Here is a 17,751-nt window from a genome sequence, read left to right as displayed (position 1 = left end):
TAACATTTAGTTGCAAGTAGTTTGGACGGTATCCGCCTTCCTTTGCTAGTATAGTGTCTGGCTGAAACCCACAACACAGTTTTACGCCGGCTCGTACTGGTAAGAGATGTAGTCTAAGGCAAGAGTGCGTTAACATAGCCTTACTGACGAGTCCGTTAACGTACTTAGGACGAAACTACAGAAATTATGGCAATTAGGCATATGCCTTAAATTTTAGTGTTTGACTTAAGAGTCAATACACAGAATAAAATGAAAAATATGTCAAATAATGCAGTGTTGCACGGAACTGAAAATTCATGATCTAACATCTAAATCAAGCATAATTTATACCTTTGGTATACACTTATAACTTATTAAGGCTCAAATAACACCTAAAGATGCAATTATATCTTCAATCCGCCGACAAATGCTTGAGAATAAAATTGGTTTCAAAGCGATTTGTCTATATTTGGATTTTTGCTTGATATAAACAGGTGGAGCCCCGATTATAGACCATTACCGGCATTTGTAGTGAATAAATAATTTTGAATTATATGCTGTAAGAAGAGTTAAAAATTATGCATACTTACCTTCTTACAGATGTCGTTAATTACTTCCTTAAAAATAACTTGAAATTGAAAATGTTAAGCGCGACTGAACCTATGCGAATGTGGGATACGACATATTAGAATATTTATTTAAAAATACTAAATAAACAATTTGACCTCTACAGTTTTGACATAAGTTGCACATTGTTACAATGATTCCATTTTTCAAAAAAAGTGAAAATGTTAAATTTTGTGGGATACGACGTATTGAAATGGCAGTATCGATATGTAAGGTTATAAAATGCAGCTGACATTGCCTTGATCTACACATGCGTGTGCCGAATGATTAAATGTGCATGTGCAGTCTAGAGATTTTGGTCATGTTAATAAGGCAGCTAAATTCGAAGTGACGTCATAAGAGAGAAAGTCTATTAGTTATTGGCTCAAATTATTGGGTAGGGATATACTCCGCCCATTTCACTCAATTCAGTGGCTCAATATAAAAATGAGTGTTTTAATATATATTAAACCACTCGTTTGACCAATCAGAACGGATTGTATTTTAATATAAAATTTTATGAGCCTGACTTTAGCCAATTAGCGGCGTATTCTTCGGCATGAGTTACATAAAAATTTTTTATATTAAAGTCTGGGTGCTTAATAAAATTTTTTAATTACACGTTATTTTATTACACGGCATTTGTATTATGAGACAATATTGTCGAAAATAATATCGTAGGCATTAAATTTTCTCACACACTGCACCGAATATTGCTACTCTACTTACCTTCAGCATGTTATGTGTGCATAAATACATGGTAATTGCTGCGCATAGTTTAGGGTGTGCGTAGCGGTGACTCGGCTCGGGGCATGCACACCGCGGGTGTTCATTAATTGCAGGGGACAAACAGATGCACGTGAGCGGGAATATGCCGTCTACATAACATACATTACAGTCCAAAACACTCGACTGAATTCACTCATTTATTTAAAACTTTAAAGCCCTTTGCTGGAAAAACTCCCGAAACTTTCTTTTTTTTTCCAACCGAATTTTTTCCGGCCGCGCAAAAAAACAATAGACCGAAAAAATAAATAAAAGTCCACTGAAATCAATCACGGACTTTTATACAGAAATTTTTTAAACAAACAGGCAAACAGTTAAAAGTGGCTTTTGTGTTCCAAGGGTTTCTCTATCGGCTACTCCATGTACTTTTTATTGATTCAATCAAATAGTTACATGTGGTAGCAATAAATATATGTAAATGGTAAATTAAATTAATTTGAAAAAGCTTAGTTTTGTTTTTCAACTTCAACATCTTTTACACATGGTTTATTTTTTCTATTTTTTTATTTATTGCGACTATATTCTATTGATATATAATATACCTCTAGGAAAAATAATCAAAGTTGGATTTTTTAACTTTCTTTTTCTGATATTTTTATTAACGCTCTGATCTGATTATTATTTTATTTCGTCTTAATAGTATATTACACATCAACGGAAAAAAGTAGGACATTCAAAATCGAGTGTATAATTGTCGAGAAATTTTTTTATTTAGACGAGTTAAAAGTAAACCACAATCTCAAACACTTTGCAGGGGTTCCGTATTCTTGAATCATTTAAATTGAACAAAAATTTTGGGGGCCCATTTTGCCCCTCTCTCCCCTACTTGGTTTACATATTGATACTGCGTACTGCCATTTTGATACGTCGTATCCGACAAAATTTGACATTTTCACTTTTCTTGAAAAATGAAGTCATTGAAACAATGTGCAGCTTATGTCAACATTTTAGAGGTCGAATTGTTTATTTAGTATTTTTAAATAAATATTCTAATATGTCGTATCCCACACGCAGACTTTCGCGCCATTCTAATATGTCGTATCCCACATTCACATAGGTTCAGTCACGCTTACCATTTTCAATTTTAAGTTAATTTTAAGGAAGTAATTAACGATATCAGAAAGAAGGTAATTATACATAATTTTTGACTCTTCTTACAGCATATAATTCAAAATTATTTATTCCCTACAAAGGCCTGTATTTTATGAGAAACATGAAAATAAATTTGTAGGTTAACCCGGGTCACAATATCTAGCCTCATCAAACCCAAATAAACCTCAATCCAGCCTCACTGAGTAAAAAAAGCATTTTGAGCCGCAAATGATGTTCAAAAAGCCTCAATGAAACTCAAGTTACTCTCAAAGATTCTCAAGAAGCCTCGATGAGCCTGAAATGAACCTACTACTCGACCATGTTATTTAAATTCGATTAGTATTATTTGAGGCTCTTTGATCACCATTTGAGGCTCATTGAGGCTCTTAAAGCATTATTTGAGGCTCATTGATGCTTTTTGAACATCATTTGAGGCTCAAAATGCTTTTTTTGCTCAGTGAGGCTGGATTGAGGCTTATTTGGGTTCGATGAGGCTAGATATTGTGACCCGGGTTATACCAATGTAAACATATTACAAATAATATTCTTTGCCAACCGTGAAACATTTTTATCATCTCCTGAAAAATTTCCCAAATGTGGGATCCGACGTATTAGAATAGCAGTATCGATGTATCAATTTTGATTGTAAAATTAATTTAGTGAATAAACTTCGGATCACTTGGATAAAAATTTGACTGAGTCATTATTTTCTCGTGATTAAAGTTGTTGATACAAATTTATGATGAAAGTCATATTTGTGTCACGATCTGGGTTTCATGATGAAATTTAGATCTAGTTTCACTATGAATAAAAAATTTTTTTTCACGGAATTCCTGGGACCCTTTACCCCACCTAAAAAAAAATTTTTTCTCCATTGTACTTCGAAAACAACCGAATTTCATTCGATTGATTAATGGAGAGTAAGATGACCACCTGAAAATATTCAGTGAAGATTTTTTTTGCATAAAAGCTCTATATACTTCCTATAATTCCATCAAATAGCTATATCTGATCATGTAAACTATAAAAAAAAGTAATTGAGATTAATTAAAATATTTTTAAAATTTTGTTTATTTTTCAATCATAAATTGATTTACAAATCGTTTATTTATTTGAGAATTTTATTTTTATTATTTTAATTGTCACGATACTCCCTTCATATAAATATATATGTTAGCAATAGAAAGTAATTCAAAGCATTAACAAAGCCAACAATGTAACAACCGTTTTAATCGATCGATAAAAATTCAATAGCTTCTAAAACTGATGCCAACAGATTGTAGATAAAAAAAAAACCTTTTTTGTTTAGTTATAGGTCTCGAGAGTAGACTCCCTTCTGGGTTTCTATTCAAACTCAGATTCAAAGTCATAATGAAAAAGTTTGTAGAGAAAAAGATTTAATGAAAAACGAAAAAAAAGTTAACGCACAAACGAAAAAAAAAAACTACGGAACTATTGGAGCGGAAGGCTGGTAGTTTATGTTTGGACTGTAACTTTTTCGGGTTTTTGCTAAAAGTATTTGGAATGGAATGAGTGAAATTGGATGGTTTTCTGCAAAGCGGAGGCAAAATTATTTTAAAATAGTGTTGTTCGAAGATGCGTTGCACGGGGTATTTTCTGGTTTATTGAGATGCGCTGGTTGTTGATGTTGCTGGTGTGTTGGTTGTAGATGTTGGTATGTTTGGCGGCGCGTAAGGACTTCCGCAAAGCTGATCTGCTATTCTACCGCCCTCGCGCAATCCACTCAGAAATGCGCCGTGCACTGTCGCTGGATAGTTTCTGATTGTGTGCTCACCTGTCATGGTTTCGTAATCAAAATTTTATTGTGTCAATAATAATGATTGAATTTTAAAGCTCAAGGATAAAACGAACTAAAAAATTAATTTCTCTAATTAAAAAATTTTTTTCTATCAAATTTTGCGATAATTTTCTTTTAACGAAAGGTAAAGACCCCTATACCCGCTCAGTACCATTAGTCGCTCACTTTAACTGTTTAATGCGTTTTTTTATAATTTTTATTACAAAAAATTACAACTAAAAATATTATTATTGATAAATAATTATTTGTGAATCTAAATATATTAAAATATGATGGATCAAATTATTTTATAATAGATTATAAATTTAAATTAAATGACTGTTTTCAAAATCGCGCAAAGCCGGGCATTTTTTACGTTAACGTTCATTCGTTAGATTAAATTTAGGTCACGTTAAATTTTTTAAGAATTTTTATAACTATATCTTATTAAATACATTTTTAAAATTCATGAAATTTTATATTATGGAAGAATAAAGTAGTATAATTTATAAATTATTTGTCCAAATTAATAAACTTATCATAGTTTAATTGATATTGTCTTTGAGCGACTATAGGGCCATGTGTTGGTCGAGTAATGGTGCATCACAACTTTTAGTGAGCGACTATGGGTACACTCAAGGACCTTAATTAAAAAATGAATAATAATTAATTATCAAGATTATTCTTCCAACTTAAATTTTATTCTAATACTCGAAACTTCAAAAAATAACTATAAAAAAAAATATGGTTTTTCATTTTATTTATTAATTTATATTGACTGATTTAATCTCACTCCAATGAAAAGTGAGCGGGTATAGGGGCTTTCACCTTAAGTCAGATTGTCAAAATTTCATTGGCTGTAACTTTGGCCCAATTATTGCATCGGGATAAAAAAAATTCTTTCGTACAAAATTTTTTTTGTCAAGTTACAGATAAAAAAAAATTTGAATGTAAATTTGAATGGATTTTCAACAAACGAAAAAATAAAAATTTTTCCCGTCAGATTACGAGCTGTTTAAAAAATTAAAAAAAAAATAATTATGAGCTATTTTGTTCAGTGGAATAAATACCAGCAAAGAAGACTCGTGGAAGTGGTTGTGGTGCTCCGGACGGGTGATTTGGCGGGGCTGGCGGTGCAACAGGAGCAGCAAGAAGATCGTAATCACTTCCAGAACTGCCTACCGCGACATAACTATAGGACCCGCGTGCCCATGGATCCGCGCGCCACCGCGTAACGACACTCTCACGCGGTTGTGGCACGACTTGGTTGCCAAATATACCCTGGAAGTAATGAACAACAACAAACAACAATAACCAAATGTTTAGCTATATATTAGATAACTTTAAACCGCAGCATCGTGTTCGCCAACAAAACTCTCGTGCTCTACGTGCTTCTAGTTATACCCACACTCACACACTCACACTAACGAACTGCAAGTTAAGATACAAGACACTAGATCGTATTACTTGATCTTTACTTAGTAGTGTGCATGTGTGCGTGTGTGCAAATGGATAATATATATTAGTGAGCAATGTAACATACTCGGTTGGGTGAGCAGGCATCCAAGTATATTAGTTAGACACACGACTTACTTTTAACACAGCAATGCAGCGACCGACAATAACGTCGTCACTGACATTTTCCATAACGCAAGCAGCCTCGCCTGCAACAAGAGCCAAGAGAACGGGTGCCTTGTACAAGTTCCAGAACAGAAATAGCTCACCGCGGGAGGCTGTTGTGCTACCAACATGCCCGAACAAATTAGCTGTTGGATCCCAAAAAATACGCTCAAAACACAGCACAACCTGCAAATTAAATAATCACGCACATGTTTATTTCGTGTCTATACTCCTTTTTTTTTACCTTCCAATACTTTTTTTCTGGGTTGTAATTTTTAAGTTAAACAAGAAAATATTAAGGGGAAAGTAAATATGAAGACAGGGGTAAAACGGTCATTCCAAAACTGATAAATTTTTTTTTCAAAGATGATAAATTATTATATAATATAAGGTCGGTGTAAGGGTGACTTGCGAAACTAAAAATGATATGTGGTGTTTTTTTTTTTATCTGCTAAAATTATTATTTCATTGACAAATATTTTTTTTTTAAGTTGAGGATATCTGAGTCAAAGTTATTCACGTTTCGAATTTAACTATAGTCATGTGGGACAAGTGTGCGCACACTCACCCACAGCGCGCACTTGCCCCACATGACTCTACTGTTCTGTTCAATCGTTTGAATTTAATTTTTTCGAGTAAAGTATATTTTTTATGGCGGGTTCATTTGTCAGCTTTTAGCATTATTGTCTTGGTTTTTCTATGCGGGTTTCTGAATATTATAAAAATTATAAATCATGAAAATTAACTGCTTTGTTATTTGAATCGTTTATTTGAGAAACCCCATAAGTTAAATTGGGTTTCTTGCATTTTTGGGTTCTTTGGATATCCCTCCATAGAAATCAATCAAAATATGCATCAAATCAGCGTTTAAAAAAAAATTAACGGGGTGACAGCAATTTCATTTAATTGAGAAACCCCATAAGTCAATGACTCAAATGAACAATTGCAGTTTTAGTTTTACAGAAATTTTTTTTTTTTTTATTTAAAATTCGCGCTTTTTTGGGAAATTAATTTCAAATGTTGTTTTATTGTTGACTGTTGTATTACTAATTAAAATGTTTAAATTAATTATAATTTTTTGTAATTTCTGAGTTTTAGAGTTCAAATACATATTTAATACTTCATTTTATCAGTGTAATAAATGATTTGAATGGAAACATTTAAAAACAATAATGATTTTATAACTTTTTTTCCGTTTGGTTGAGAAACCCCATAAGTCAATCAACTTTAAATAATTTTTTTAAGTAGTTTCAGTTAAAAAATTAAATTTTTCTTATTTGAATCTTTTTCAGAGACGCTAACATTATTGTATCCAATTATTTATTTATTATTTTAATGTCAAGTTTTTAAAAAAAAATGTTTTTTGTGTTTCCTGAAAAAATTTTTTTTCTTGACTTATGGGGTTTCTCAAATAAACGATTCATTTGAAATCACGGCTTTTGAATTTAAAAATTTTTCGATGCCCATTTTTTTCCCTAGTACTTTTTAAACAGGCAAAAGTCACGACACTACTAATAATTTTTCTAGTCTCAGAGTTTTTTTTTGTATGGGGTAAAATGGTCACCATAAAAATTTTCCGGCTTTTTTTGTATAATTTTCTAATTTTTGTTATTTCAATTCGTAAGAATTTATTACTACAAATATATATGATGTTTTTTATAAACGATTATAATTTCTGAGATAAAATGGTCACCTACAAATGTTTGGTAAAAAAAAATTTGTTTCAAAGTTTAAATATTTAAATTTTAAATGGGGAAAAATAATCAGATTTGAAAATTTCCATTCTTAAGTTTTTAAAAATAAATAAAAATTTCACGGTGGCTACTTGAGCAACTTTTAGATTATATATATAATCTTATATATAAGTACACAAAATAATAATAGTATACACGGTACCTTATTTAAGTTACCAAATCCAAGACGTTGAATTGCCTGCGACTTCCAGTCCGGAAGTGGCGGGTCGAAGTTTACTGCCGAGGGTGGCTTTGAAGCTTTTAAAACCCCGAGTGGCAGCGTCACCAGGACCGCGTCAGCTTTGTGGACAGTTACATTGGTGTGTGGACTCCTAGAGGGTGCTGCCCATACTTCAACACCGGTATCATTGTACCGGACGATTCTTACCGCGGTGTTTAATCGGATATCGAGTCCCTCTGAGAGTGCAACGGGCACACACGAATAACCATTTCTAACTGCAATAAAAATAAAAACAATAAATAAAAATTTTATTAAGCATCAAATAAAATTTTATCGAGCCATAAAAAATACTCGTAATAAAAAATTACGTTAATAGTTTTTTTTTTAATAAAAAAAAAAATAAATAAAAGTACGTCATTGATATCGCAGTTTTTTGTTGATAAAAAATCGAATTCACGAAATAAAAATAAATGATAGCGTCCATTGAGATAAGGTTTGGATGACGCACGTGAGATAAACGACATAAAGGGCGGATTGAAGAGAGAGAAGTGAGAAGGAGTTGGACGTTGGTGGGACATTCAAATTCCATAACCGTGAGCGTACGGTATGTTCTAATAATGACGCGCATGTATCTCTGCTCGTGGGTTAATTACGACGATGCTTGTGCGTGGCTACCATCAGAGCAACTCTTGTGGCGTAGTCCATTTCGTTAATTAAAATTTATGCCGGCAATCTGTTAGCCCGACGAAAGCCTCGTAATTTAAATTTGCATTTTCGTTCATCGATCCCTTTATTACTGTTGCCAAGTACTTGGGATATCTTGAGATATTTATTTATTTTTTCACATATATATAAGTGGTATTTAAAATCAAAATCGGTAATTTTTTACGATAAAGTTACTAACAGAATTTGGAGCTGTTTAAAAATTAATTCAGTAGCTCACTTTATATTTACGTTTATTCGTCTGCGTCATTGCGTCGAAGCTATTGGAGTTAGAGAAAAAAAGTGTCAGAGTTTTTTGTAGGGAATTTTGTGCTCTACAAAAGTGATCAGAGTAAAATTATCATAGGACCTAATAGTTTTTAAGTTACAAAGGTTTAAAGGTTCATCATTATCAGTGATGAAAGTCTGACCGGTCAGGTCATTTTTTATTGGCACGTCATGGTTACAAGACTGTTAGCGGACCGTTAATAAAATGACGGACTGTCACAATTGTGGCGACATCTTACAATTTTTTGTTACCGATCAAAATTTGTGACAAAAAATTTTTACGGTCCGAAATGACGGACTCTGACCGAAATATTTGTGACTGTCATTTCGCATTTGAACAGGCTCGTTATTTAGGACCCCATACAAAACAAAAGAATCGGCCCATTACTGGGTCGTGAATGACGCCCAATTTTTAAGCATCGGCCGAAGATCGGCTAAATATCGGATGATAACGGTATGCCAAGCACTCGATCAAACCGTTGGCCAACGAACGGCGGTTAATTGTGTGCCGTTTTTATAAGCAAAAAGACGGCTGCCAATAATTCACCATACACGGGCCAGTATAGTTAGCCATTTATTGGCCAATCATTGCAAACCAGGCATCGGCCGATCTATGGAAAAATTTCGGAGCTCGGCGACTTTGTATGGGACAGTCACAAGACGGTCCACTGGCGGTCTTGTGACCGAAACTCAAAATGACGGTCATTCCGCATCACTAATCATCACAAGAATTCAGTTTTTTGCCGGTTTTTCTTTTAATCTCCATACTTAAAAAAAAATTATAATCTTCATAATAATTTTGTCTGATGACTTTTTTTTAAGCACCTCAAGTACTCTACAAAAAAATTATCCAAAATAGTTATAAAATTTTATTTTTAAATTACAGCCACAGGATTTTACAAAAATTCGTTCCCACTCTCTCCCTAAGACCATACTAAATAATAATAAATTTAAATACTCAATATAAAATTAAATTTAATTATAATTTTTATCAATAAAATTACCACACAAGCAATAGTCGTTAAAACAAATACGCTCCCATTTAAACTGAATGAGAACTCACTTAAAAAAAAATAAAACCGCGCATGTATTATAACTTCCCACAATAAATAGCTTAAATTCAGAAATAATTTACCGTCAGACAGATAGTATTCTCTTAAAGTGAGTCGTAGTCAATAAAATACCCGAGTTTATTTCGCTTATAAATATAAAAATTTTTATTTTATTTTTAAAAAAAAATTAAAATCATCACCTCGCCTCACCTCTATCCAAAAAAAAGGTCTAGCAACCCAGAATCGCTGTTAGTGTATATACATAAACATTTGATCGTGATACGATGCAAGCATCTGCACTTTCTCTACCATGTTCCTGGATCAAGAGTCGTGCATTCGCACGCGATACTTGGTAATTTTTTACGAGCTCTTATGTCTTCTAGCACACGTCGAGCTCTATAAATGTTATACATACATATAGATATAGATAGAAATATTTATGAAAAATTATTGGCAATAGTGTCGACTCTTTTCTCCCATAAATAATCATTACTCACCTGGCACGTAATCGAAATCGAAAGCGAAGATAAAAAAAAATTGATACAACCCGTTGAGGTTTTTCTCACCCCCGCGGCGTATATATTATACATATATGTATATATATATGCAGATATATTTGGATGTATAATGTATAAGTTAACATGGACCGCCCTCCTGGTTGTTTAAACCATCACACATCCTCCATCATTTTCGTTTACACCCGCCATTATTGCATCGTCAAACTCGTTCGCACATTGCACCAGCACCATAACACACATCGGCACTAGCCAATTAAAACAGCGTTAACGATGCGTTCCGCGTTTATGCATTTCACCACTTGTAGATTTATTATTATTATTGATATTGTTTATTTTTTTTTATTTGGAGATTTGCATTTGCATTTTTTCGTTTGATTCGTTTTGTTGATTTTGTATATCGCGTAAGCTCGATTATCTATCTGATTGCTGATGACAATTATAAAAATAGACGTTGATACATTTTTTGAGCAAATATGGTTTTGGTATAAATTTATATAAAATTGATGAACTGATATTTAGACATATATGTGAATTTTTATATGCATGAAATATTAAAACGAAAAAAAAAGTATGAAAAGAGGCTGACCCGCCTGCGGGAAAACCCCAAAACTTCCCGCTGTTTTCGAGCCCAGGAAGCTGAGTCTAGATTGTCTGTAGAATTTCTATAGAATTTCTTAGACGGCGATCCTGATCAAAATTAAGGCGTCCGATGCATCAAGACCTGGGGGTATCAGGCGTCTTCTGGAAAAACGCTAGTACATAGAAGCGATTAAATAAAATTTCTCTTCGAGCTCAAAAAACTGTTAGACACGACAGAACATACATTTCACACACATCGCCGGACGTTCATCCGAAAATAGTCCACAGTAAAAAATATTGTGTATTTGTGTCGAAAACGGTTTGTGTTAAAAATTGTAGTGTGTTAAACTAACACAAAGTTTGTGTCACTTTATTTTGTAACATAAAAAATGTGTTATAAACTCTTTATTAACACATTTTGTGTGTTACTGTGGAATTCTTTGCGCCCTCTTGTGGCGATATTTCAACATAATTTTTGTGTTAAAAAGGGGTTACACAAAGTTTGTGTCGAAATTTCAACACAAATTTCGTGTCAACCGGTTTTAACACACAAACTGTGTTGATTTTACACAATATTTTTTACTGTGTCGGAATAGTTTCCAAGGATCTCAAAACGTCAAGGTCTGATGAAAACTCGATTTTCGAAAATCGGACCGTAACCAATAACTTCCCTTTTTTGAAAATTTTCAATTATCATAGCGGGAAGTTAAACATTTTTTTTTTTTTAAGTCAAATATTGAAATTATGATAGTGGAAAAGTTATAAAAAGTTCACACAACCTCCACGATAATGTTCGGGATAAATATTTTGATTTACATTAAAAAAGTTCTAAAATTAATATTTAATGGCTATGTCACTTTTGTATTCATTTTAGTTCTATAAAATTTCGATAGAAAATTGGGATTTACTGCCCATAACCAGAAAAAAAATTTAATTTTCGAAAAAAGCTAAATTTACTTCCTACAAATAACCGTCAAGTTTTAGCATCGAAAAAAATAATTTTTCTTCAATAACTAAATCATAACCATCTTTAAAGTTCCATAAATAATTTTTGTCAAAAAACGACTATTTTTAAAAATATCTCCGATCGTTATTATTCGTCGAAATTTTCTCATCCAGTTCATTCTAAATTTACTTGCGTCCCGATCCGTTTTTATCTGAAACATCTCTTCCAGCACTTTGCAAAATTTAAATAAATTAAACCCTGACGGAAACGGATAATTGACACAAGTACAAATATAAATTTGTTAATCCAACAACCGTGTAACAATTTTCCAATAATCCAAAAATAAAAGACCCCGTTCTCTTAAATTGAACATCAATTTGCTAAAAAAAATGGACCCAATTTTTTAACTAATAATAGAAAAAAATGATGATTCCTTTTTTATTATTATTTACTTTGTTTACAAGTGTGTCACTTGTATATGAATATTAAATAAATGAATGTATACATATACATATATGTATAAATATAAATATAACCCACCCTCACAACCGGCGTGTCGTCTGTTTGATCTTAGCTCTCACCATAGTATATTTTGACGGTGAGTCGAACAATTTGTATGCCACGGTGGTTTTCAATTTACATTTAAATTGGTTGCTTATGGCGTTCTGTCGCTCGACGGGAGTCGAACCCGAGTAGTATACTGTACCGTGTTAGGGAACAGTCAAATACTGAAAGATCCGCGAGTGTAGCAAAAACGAGAGAAAGGTTTACTCTGACTAGAGGAAATGAGTAAGATAAGGATAAAGATAAAATAATAATAATAATAATAATAATAATAATAACAATATTAAAACAAGTAAACTCAAATATAAGGATAAAGAGAAAGAGAAAGAGAAATAAAAAGAAAAACAGGCAAACGGGCCCCCATAAAGTTCAACGAACCCCTTCTGAGTCCAGAGTGAGTTTTTACGTGCCGATGCTCAGCCTTTATACTGGCAACCATTCAATCGGTAACATACCACCGGTTTCTGCTGGCACATTGGTTTTTAAAATCTACAAGTGGGGTTTGTGCTCGCGAAAACTTCTGATAAAGTTGATAGTAGTAAAAATTCATCCACATGTATGAATATATATATTTGTGTATATGTATAGTGGGATGAAGGTACAAACTGAATACTCTCTTGTCCTCAGGCTTTTTAATTCCCTTGTCCCGCTGGATTCCATACTACCACCGACACTTTGTACGTGAATTATTCCAGCAAATTGGATTTACCGCGCTTTACAATCCGCGAATTTTATCTGAAATTGCCACATCAAACCCCTGCGAGTGCTACTATCGACCATCACACGTTTTTATTTTATTCATTTATTTTTTTCATTTGCTAATGTTTCAATTTTTGTTCTCTCAGATATATATTTTATGGATTTTTGTGATAATAATTACGCTAAAAATTGTACACTGTAAAAAATTAGCGGAGTGAATGCGGAGTAAAATTTAATATTTAAACTACGGGTCGGAGTGAATGCGCCCGCATGAAAATACCATATATGATAAATATATACGGAAAAATATATAATCAATATGGGACCATATAAATGGCCAAATACGACATATATTTTCTTATATATAATATAGTAAGTTTTAATGTAATTAATTATATACGTAAGTTTATAAGTTAATTCATGTATTATATATATTGATAATCATATATGTAAACTTATAAGTTAGCGCATATATATGTATATATTCTGAGGAAGACAGAGAAAAATAGATTTTATTTATTATTACATATATGGGGAAATTTATATGGTTCTATATATCGAAAAATATACAAAAATTTATAAAGTTAAATACATGGTACATATATCGTGCCATGTAATGATGAATTATAAATGTATTCTTATTTGTTTCCATATATAAATAACATTTATTTTTGAATATATTAAAATTATAAGTTTTTAAATATATAAATAATATATTGAAGTTATACAGAAATATATGAAATCATATAAGAGAAAACATATATAGAAATATAATAAAATCGGCCAAAATTTATATAGTTCTATATAAGATTTCATGTGTTGTCACATATATATTTATATCTGTAACATATATTTTTTAATATATGATATTTTCATGCGGGCGGATTTAAATGAAATCCAGATCACTTCGAAATCAATCCGCTGAAAAAAACTCCCGATTTACCCCATACACGGAGTGATTTTTTTTCCAACTCTAGAACTGCAAATGATAGAGTGAATTTGAATTTTGAAAATCCATGATCACTCTGAATCTCCGAATTTTTTACAGAGTATTGACTAATTTCGACGGTGAAAATAATTTTTAAAAAATTTTCAAATGAAAAAATTAATTAATTTTTTTTTTTAATACTTTTTGGGCAGTTTCCAAATTTCATAAACTTCTTTTTTTTTTCGTGACCTCAAAAAAAATTTTTAATAGATATTTTTTCATCACCCGATAATTTGAACCCAAGTTCCAAAACTAAATATCTCTAAATTTTTTCCCAGATCAAAATAATTTTTTTTTTTAGTTTAATTAAATTAAAATTTTTGAGAAAGAATAAACAACTCCGTTGAATCTCTTACACAAGCGTCCACTTAGTCAAAATTTAAAAAATGGTAACAAAAGAGCTCGGGAAACAATAAAGCCCCCCATACACCAGCAGTAATTACCTCGGAATTATTGCACCGGCATTCACGGGGTTCCAAAGATACTCAGCATATCCCAACTTCAAACTCGTGGGCAGAAGAATGGACAAATGTGTTTTATTTAAAAGACCGACCAATACCAATACCCTCTTTCTTTAGACTCTTAAATATTTTTATTTACTCCCTCATTTAACTCTTTTTTTTCTTTTATTTTTCATGAACTTTTTTAGCAACACGCCCATTATTTGAAATACTCCTACGCAAACTCTTTAACATAATCTTTACTGTAATTTTATAAAAATTCAATTTACAACAACGACCTACGTGAATAAACCCTTCGGGAATCACTTTATATATCCAGTGATTTACTTGATTTTTAAATATTTTCCTGTACGTAATTCCTGCTTATTTCCCGATGCTGATAAAACTCATATTATTATATAAGTAAATATATAAACCGATTATTGGAACATAGATATAAACTGTGATAGTGATATTGTACACCAGTACCACGATTGTTATCATTTACATTCACCGGAGGGCAAAAAAAATTAATTTAATGCAAATTAAGTTTTAAAAAATTATTTTTTGTAATTCATTTTTTCGGGATCTTGGAGATCAATTTATTTGATGGGAGAAATTTTTTTAATCTGAAGATTGAGAAAAAATTAACAGCAAGTCATGGGGGTGAAACAAAATAGTGGAGGAATGAGCGAAAAAAAAATTTATGAAATTTTTATCTGCAGTCAGAGTGCTGACAGGTCACTGGGTGTGCTAGTGGAGGAGGAAACTCGATGGAACAGAACGGCTGAATGGGCAGTCGTTACATGGGAAAAGATTCCCACGTGGAAAGTCAATGACTGCTGTTAGCTCGGAATATAAGGGCTCCACGTACATTTCCCAATTACCGGTCTTGCAGACTTGCCCATTAAATTATTATGGCTATTGATAAAAAATTATTACGTACTGTTATTAGATACAACAATACGTAAATAAAATATAATTTTTATTTTTTTTATAAATTTTAATTTGGTTTCAGTAATTAGATACACCGTAAAAAAAATCCGGTGTTAAATTTAATCTCGACTACGGTGTTAAAATAAAAACAGCCGTGGTGTAAAAAAAGGAGTTTTATTTTTGAAGTATCAGAAGTCAAATTATATTTCAAATACAAAAAAAAAGTTTTTGTTTCAAAAATTGTTTCAAAAACAATACGACAGCCCGAGTCAAAAAATATATTCGGATTTAAGTCTCAAAGTTCTCAATGAGGTTTTTGAGGATCAATTTAGAATTTTAAGATTGACAACAGTATAGAAAGTTATCCTAGTTTAGTCCTCACAGTAGTAGTTACGACCAATTTTACCACTTTGAGGACTAATCTGGAATAACATAATCTGGATTAGAGCCTCAAAATACTCAAAACATACAGGAATAATTTTATCAAAATTTGAACCTCAAAAGCCTCATTCGACGCATTTTCTCTCCCTTTTCTAAATTTTTAATTCCAATTATCTAGAATAATTAGAACGTTTTTCAATCCAAAAAGAGTTAATGTTATAATTTTTTTTAATAGAATTAATAATTATTGGATGATAACTTCTGCAATAAATTTCGTAACAGTTACTATCAGGATTGGAACAATTATCATTTCTGATGTTAACTGTTATCATCTGGATTATAAATATAACTATTTAGAATAATAATAATAATTAACTCTAGTTAAGATACAGGATTGTAGCAATTATTATAAATATGGTGAATATTACAATCTACAGTATACTCTGGTTATAAGTAATGTTTCGGTCTATACTCTTACTTACAGGAAAAAATAAAATTAATGTGAGAGTGAGTAGAGCGTCCGATGTAACTTATAACCAGAGTCTACTGTAGATGATTTATACAATCATCTAGATAATATTCACTACTATCGGATTGACGCTAGAAATTTTACCATAACTAGATAGTAATTCTTATTACTTAATTTTCTGAGTGTATCTAAAATTTTTCAAAGACCGAAATATAACTGTTCATTCGTCGAAGATTTTGAGGTCTTAGTTATAATTTAAAATCGATAAATTATTCGCATTTAGACCTCATAGTTCTCATTGAGGATTTTGAGTACTAAAGTAGAGTTACTTTCTGGGCGGCAAATAAAACATCAAAGGAATTGAGGCTTTTGAGGACTAAACTAGAATTTGTTTTTTGACTCGGGAGATTTACTAATTTATGGAGAAATCCAAATCATATTTGTCCACAATTTCATATTAATGTTTTGCATAAAATATGAGAAGCAAATTTTTATCATTCAATTCTCTTTGCAAACTAAATCAGCCTTTTATTTTGCAATTCAAAAGGACGATCATTTAATTTTTAATAATTAATAAGTATTAAAAGTAATTTTGTTTCTGAGCAGAATTTTATGAGGATCCAAATTACGGGTGATCAAAAATTTTACAATACAGGGAAGGGGGGGAGTCAACATAGGCTATGGACAGACCATATTTTTTTCTGTGGGCCCAGTTTACCCCTTTGTCTTCTAATACCGATCCATCAACTAAATTTATTTGTAAAAAAACTGAGAATTTTTAATGCGAGTTTTGCCTCATTCAAAGTTTCGGAGTTTAAAAAAAAATCCGCGTACGAAATAGAGAGTTTTTGTCAATAATAGAATCATTTCGGAGTGAACGTAGATTTTAATCCTTATCAACTTCGATCCCAGGGTTTTTTGTTTTTGAAATAAACTATATTTAATAAAAACGATTTTTTATTCAACTAAATAAAACTCTCAGAGTAAATTTCCCTCCGAGGATTAAATAAACAAAAATCATCCGCTCTATATTTAATCCCAGTTTACTCCTAAAATTTTATAGTCTAAATTTAATACGGGTGAAATTGTAATCCATGGATGGTTAAAATTGTAAATATTTACTTGCAATTTACGTCAGTAATTTATTCACAAAATTTTCATCAACTGTAAATATTTAAACTCCAAATATCACGTGATTAAATTATCAGTAATTAATTTCGAAGAATATTAATTAACAATGAAAAATTAAATGTTTGCATCAGTAATAAAAAAAAAAATCCGGGCATTTTATTTGCCGAAGTTTGTACAACAGAACAATGAAAACGACATCGGCCTTTTGGAGCTGCTCCACAACATTTTCTACGAGGTTCGTTTCCTTTCTAAGGTAATCGTTG

The 17,751-nt window shown here is 31.6% G+C and overlaps 1 protein-coding gene and 1 long non-coding RNA gene across 3 annotated transcripts in view; one reads left to right on the top strand and one right to left on the bottom strand.

Annotated features, from left to right (window-relative positions):
- LOC130677821 (uncharacterized) overlaps positions 1-17,751 on the top strand; it is a 108,262-nt gene that overhangs the window by 37,407 nt on the left and 53,104 nt on the right. The window lies entirely within an intron of this gene.
- Positions 3,572-17,751, bottom strand: part of LOC130677814 (lysine-specific histone demethylase 1A) — a 255,640-nt gene continuing 241,460 nt past the window's right edge. Inside the window, exons 10-13 of the mRNA XM_057484686.1 lie at positions 7,778-8,070; positions 5,855-6,067; positions 5,332-5,542; positions 3,572-4,258 (exon numbers count right to left, since the gene is read on the bottom strand). Coding sequence (XP_057340669.1) covers positions 4,086-4,258; positions 5,332-5,542; positions 5,855-6,067; positions 7,778-8,070 — 890 coding nt within the window. The 3' untranslated portion in view covers positions 3,572-4,085. The remainder of the gene's footprint in view (positions 4,259-5,331; positions 5,543-5,854; positions 6,068-7,777; positions 8,071-17,751) is intronic.

Source organism: Microplitis mediator, chromosome 11 (genome assembly GCF_029852145.1).
Source record: "Microplitis mediator isolate UGA2020A chromosome 11, iyMicMedi2.1, whole genome shotgun sequence".
NCBI classification, from domain to species: domain Eukaryota; kingdom Metazoa; phylum Arthropoda; class Insecta; order Hymenoptera; family Braconidae; genus Microplitis; species Microplitis mediator.
The sequence above is the reverse complement of the archived record's forward strand: the minus strand, read 5'-3'. Positions and strand labels throughout refer to the sequence as shown.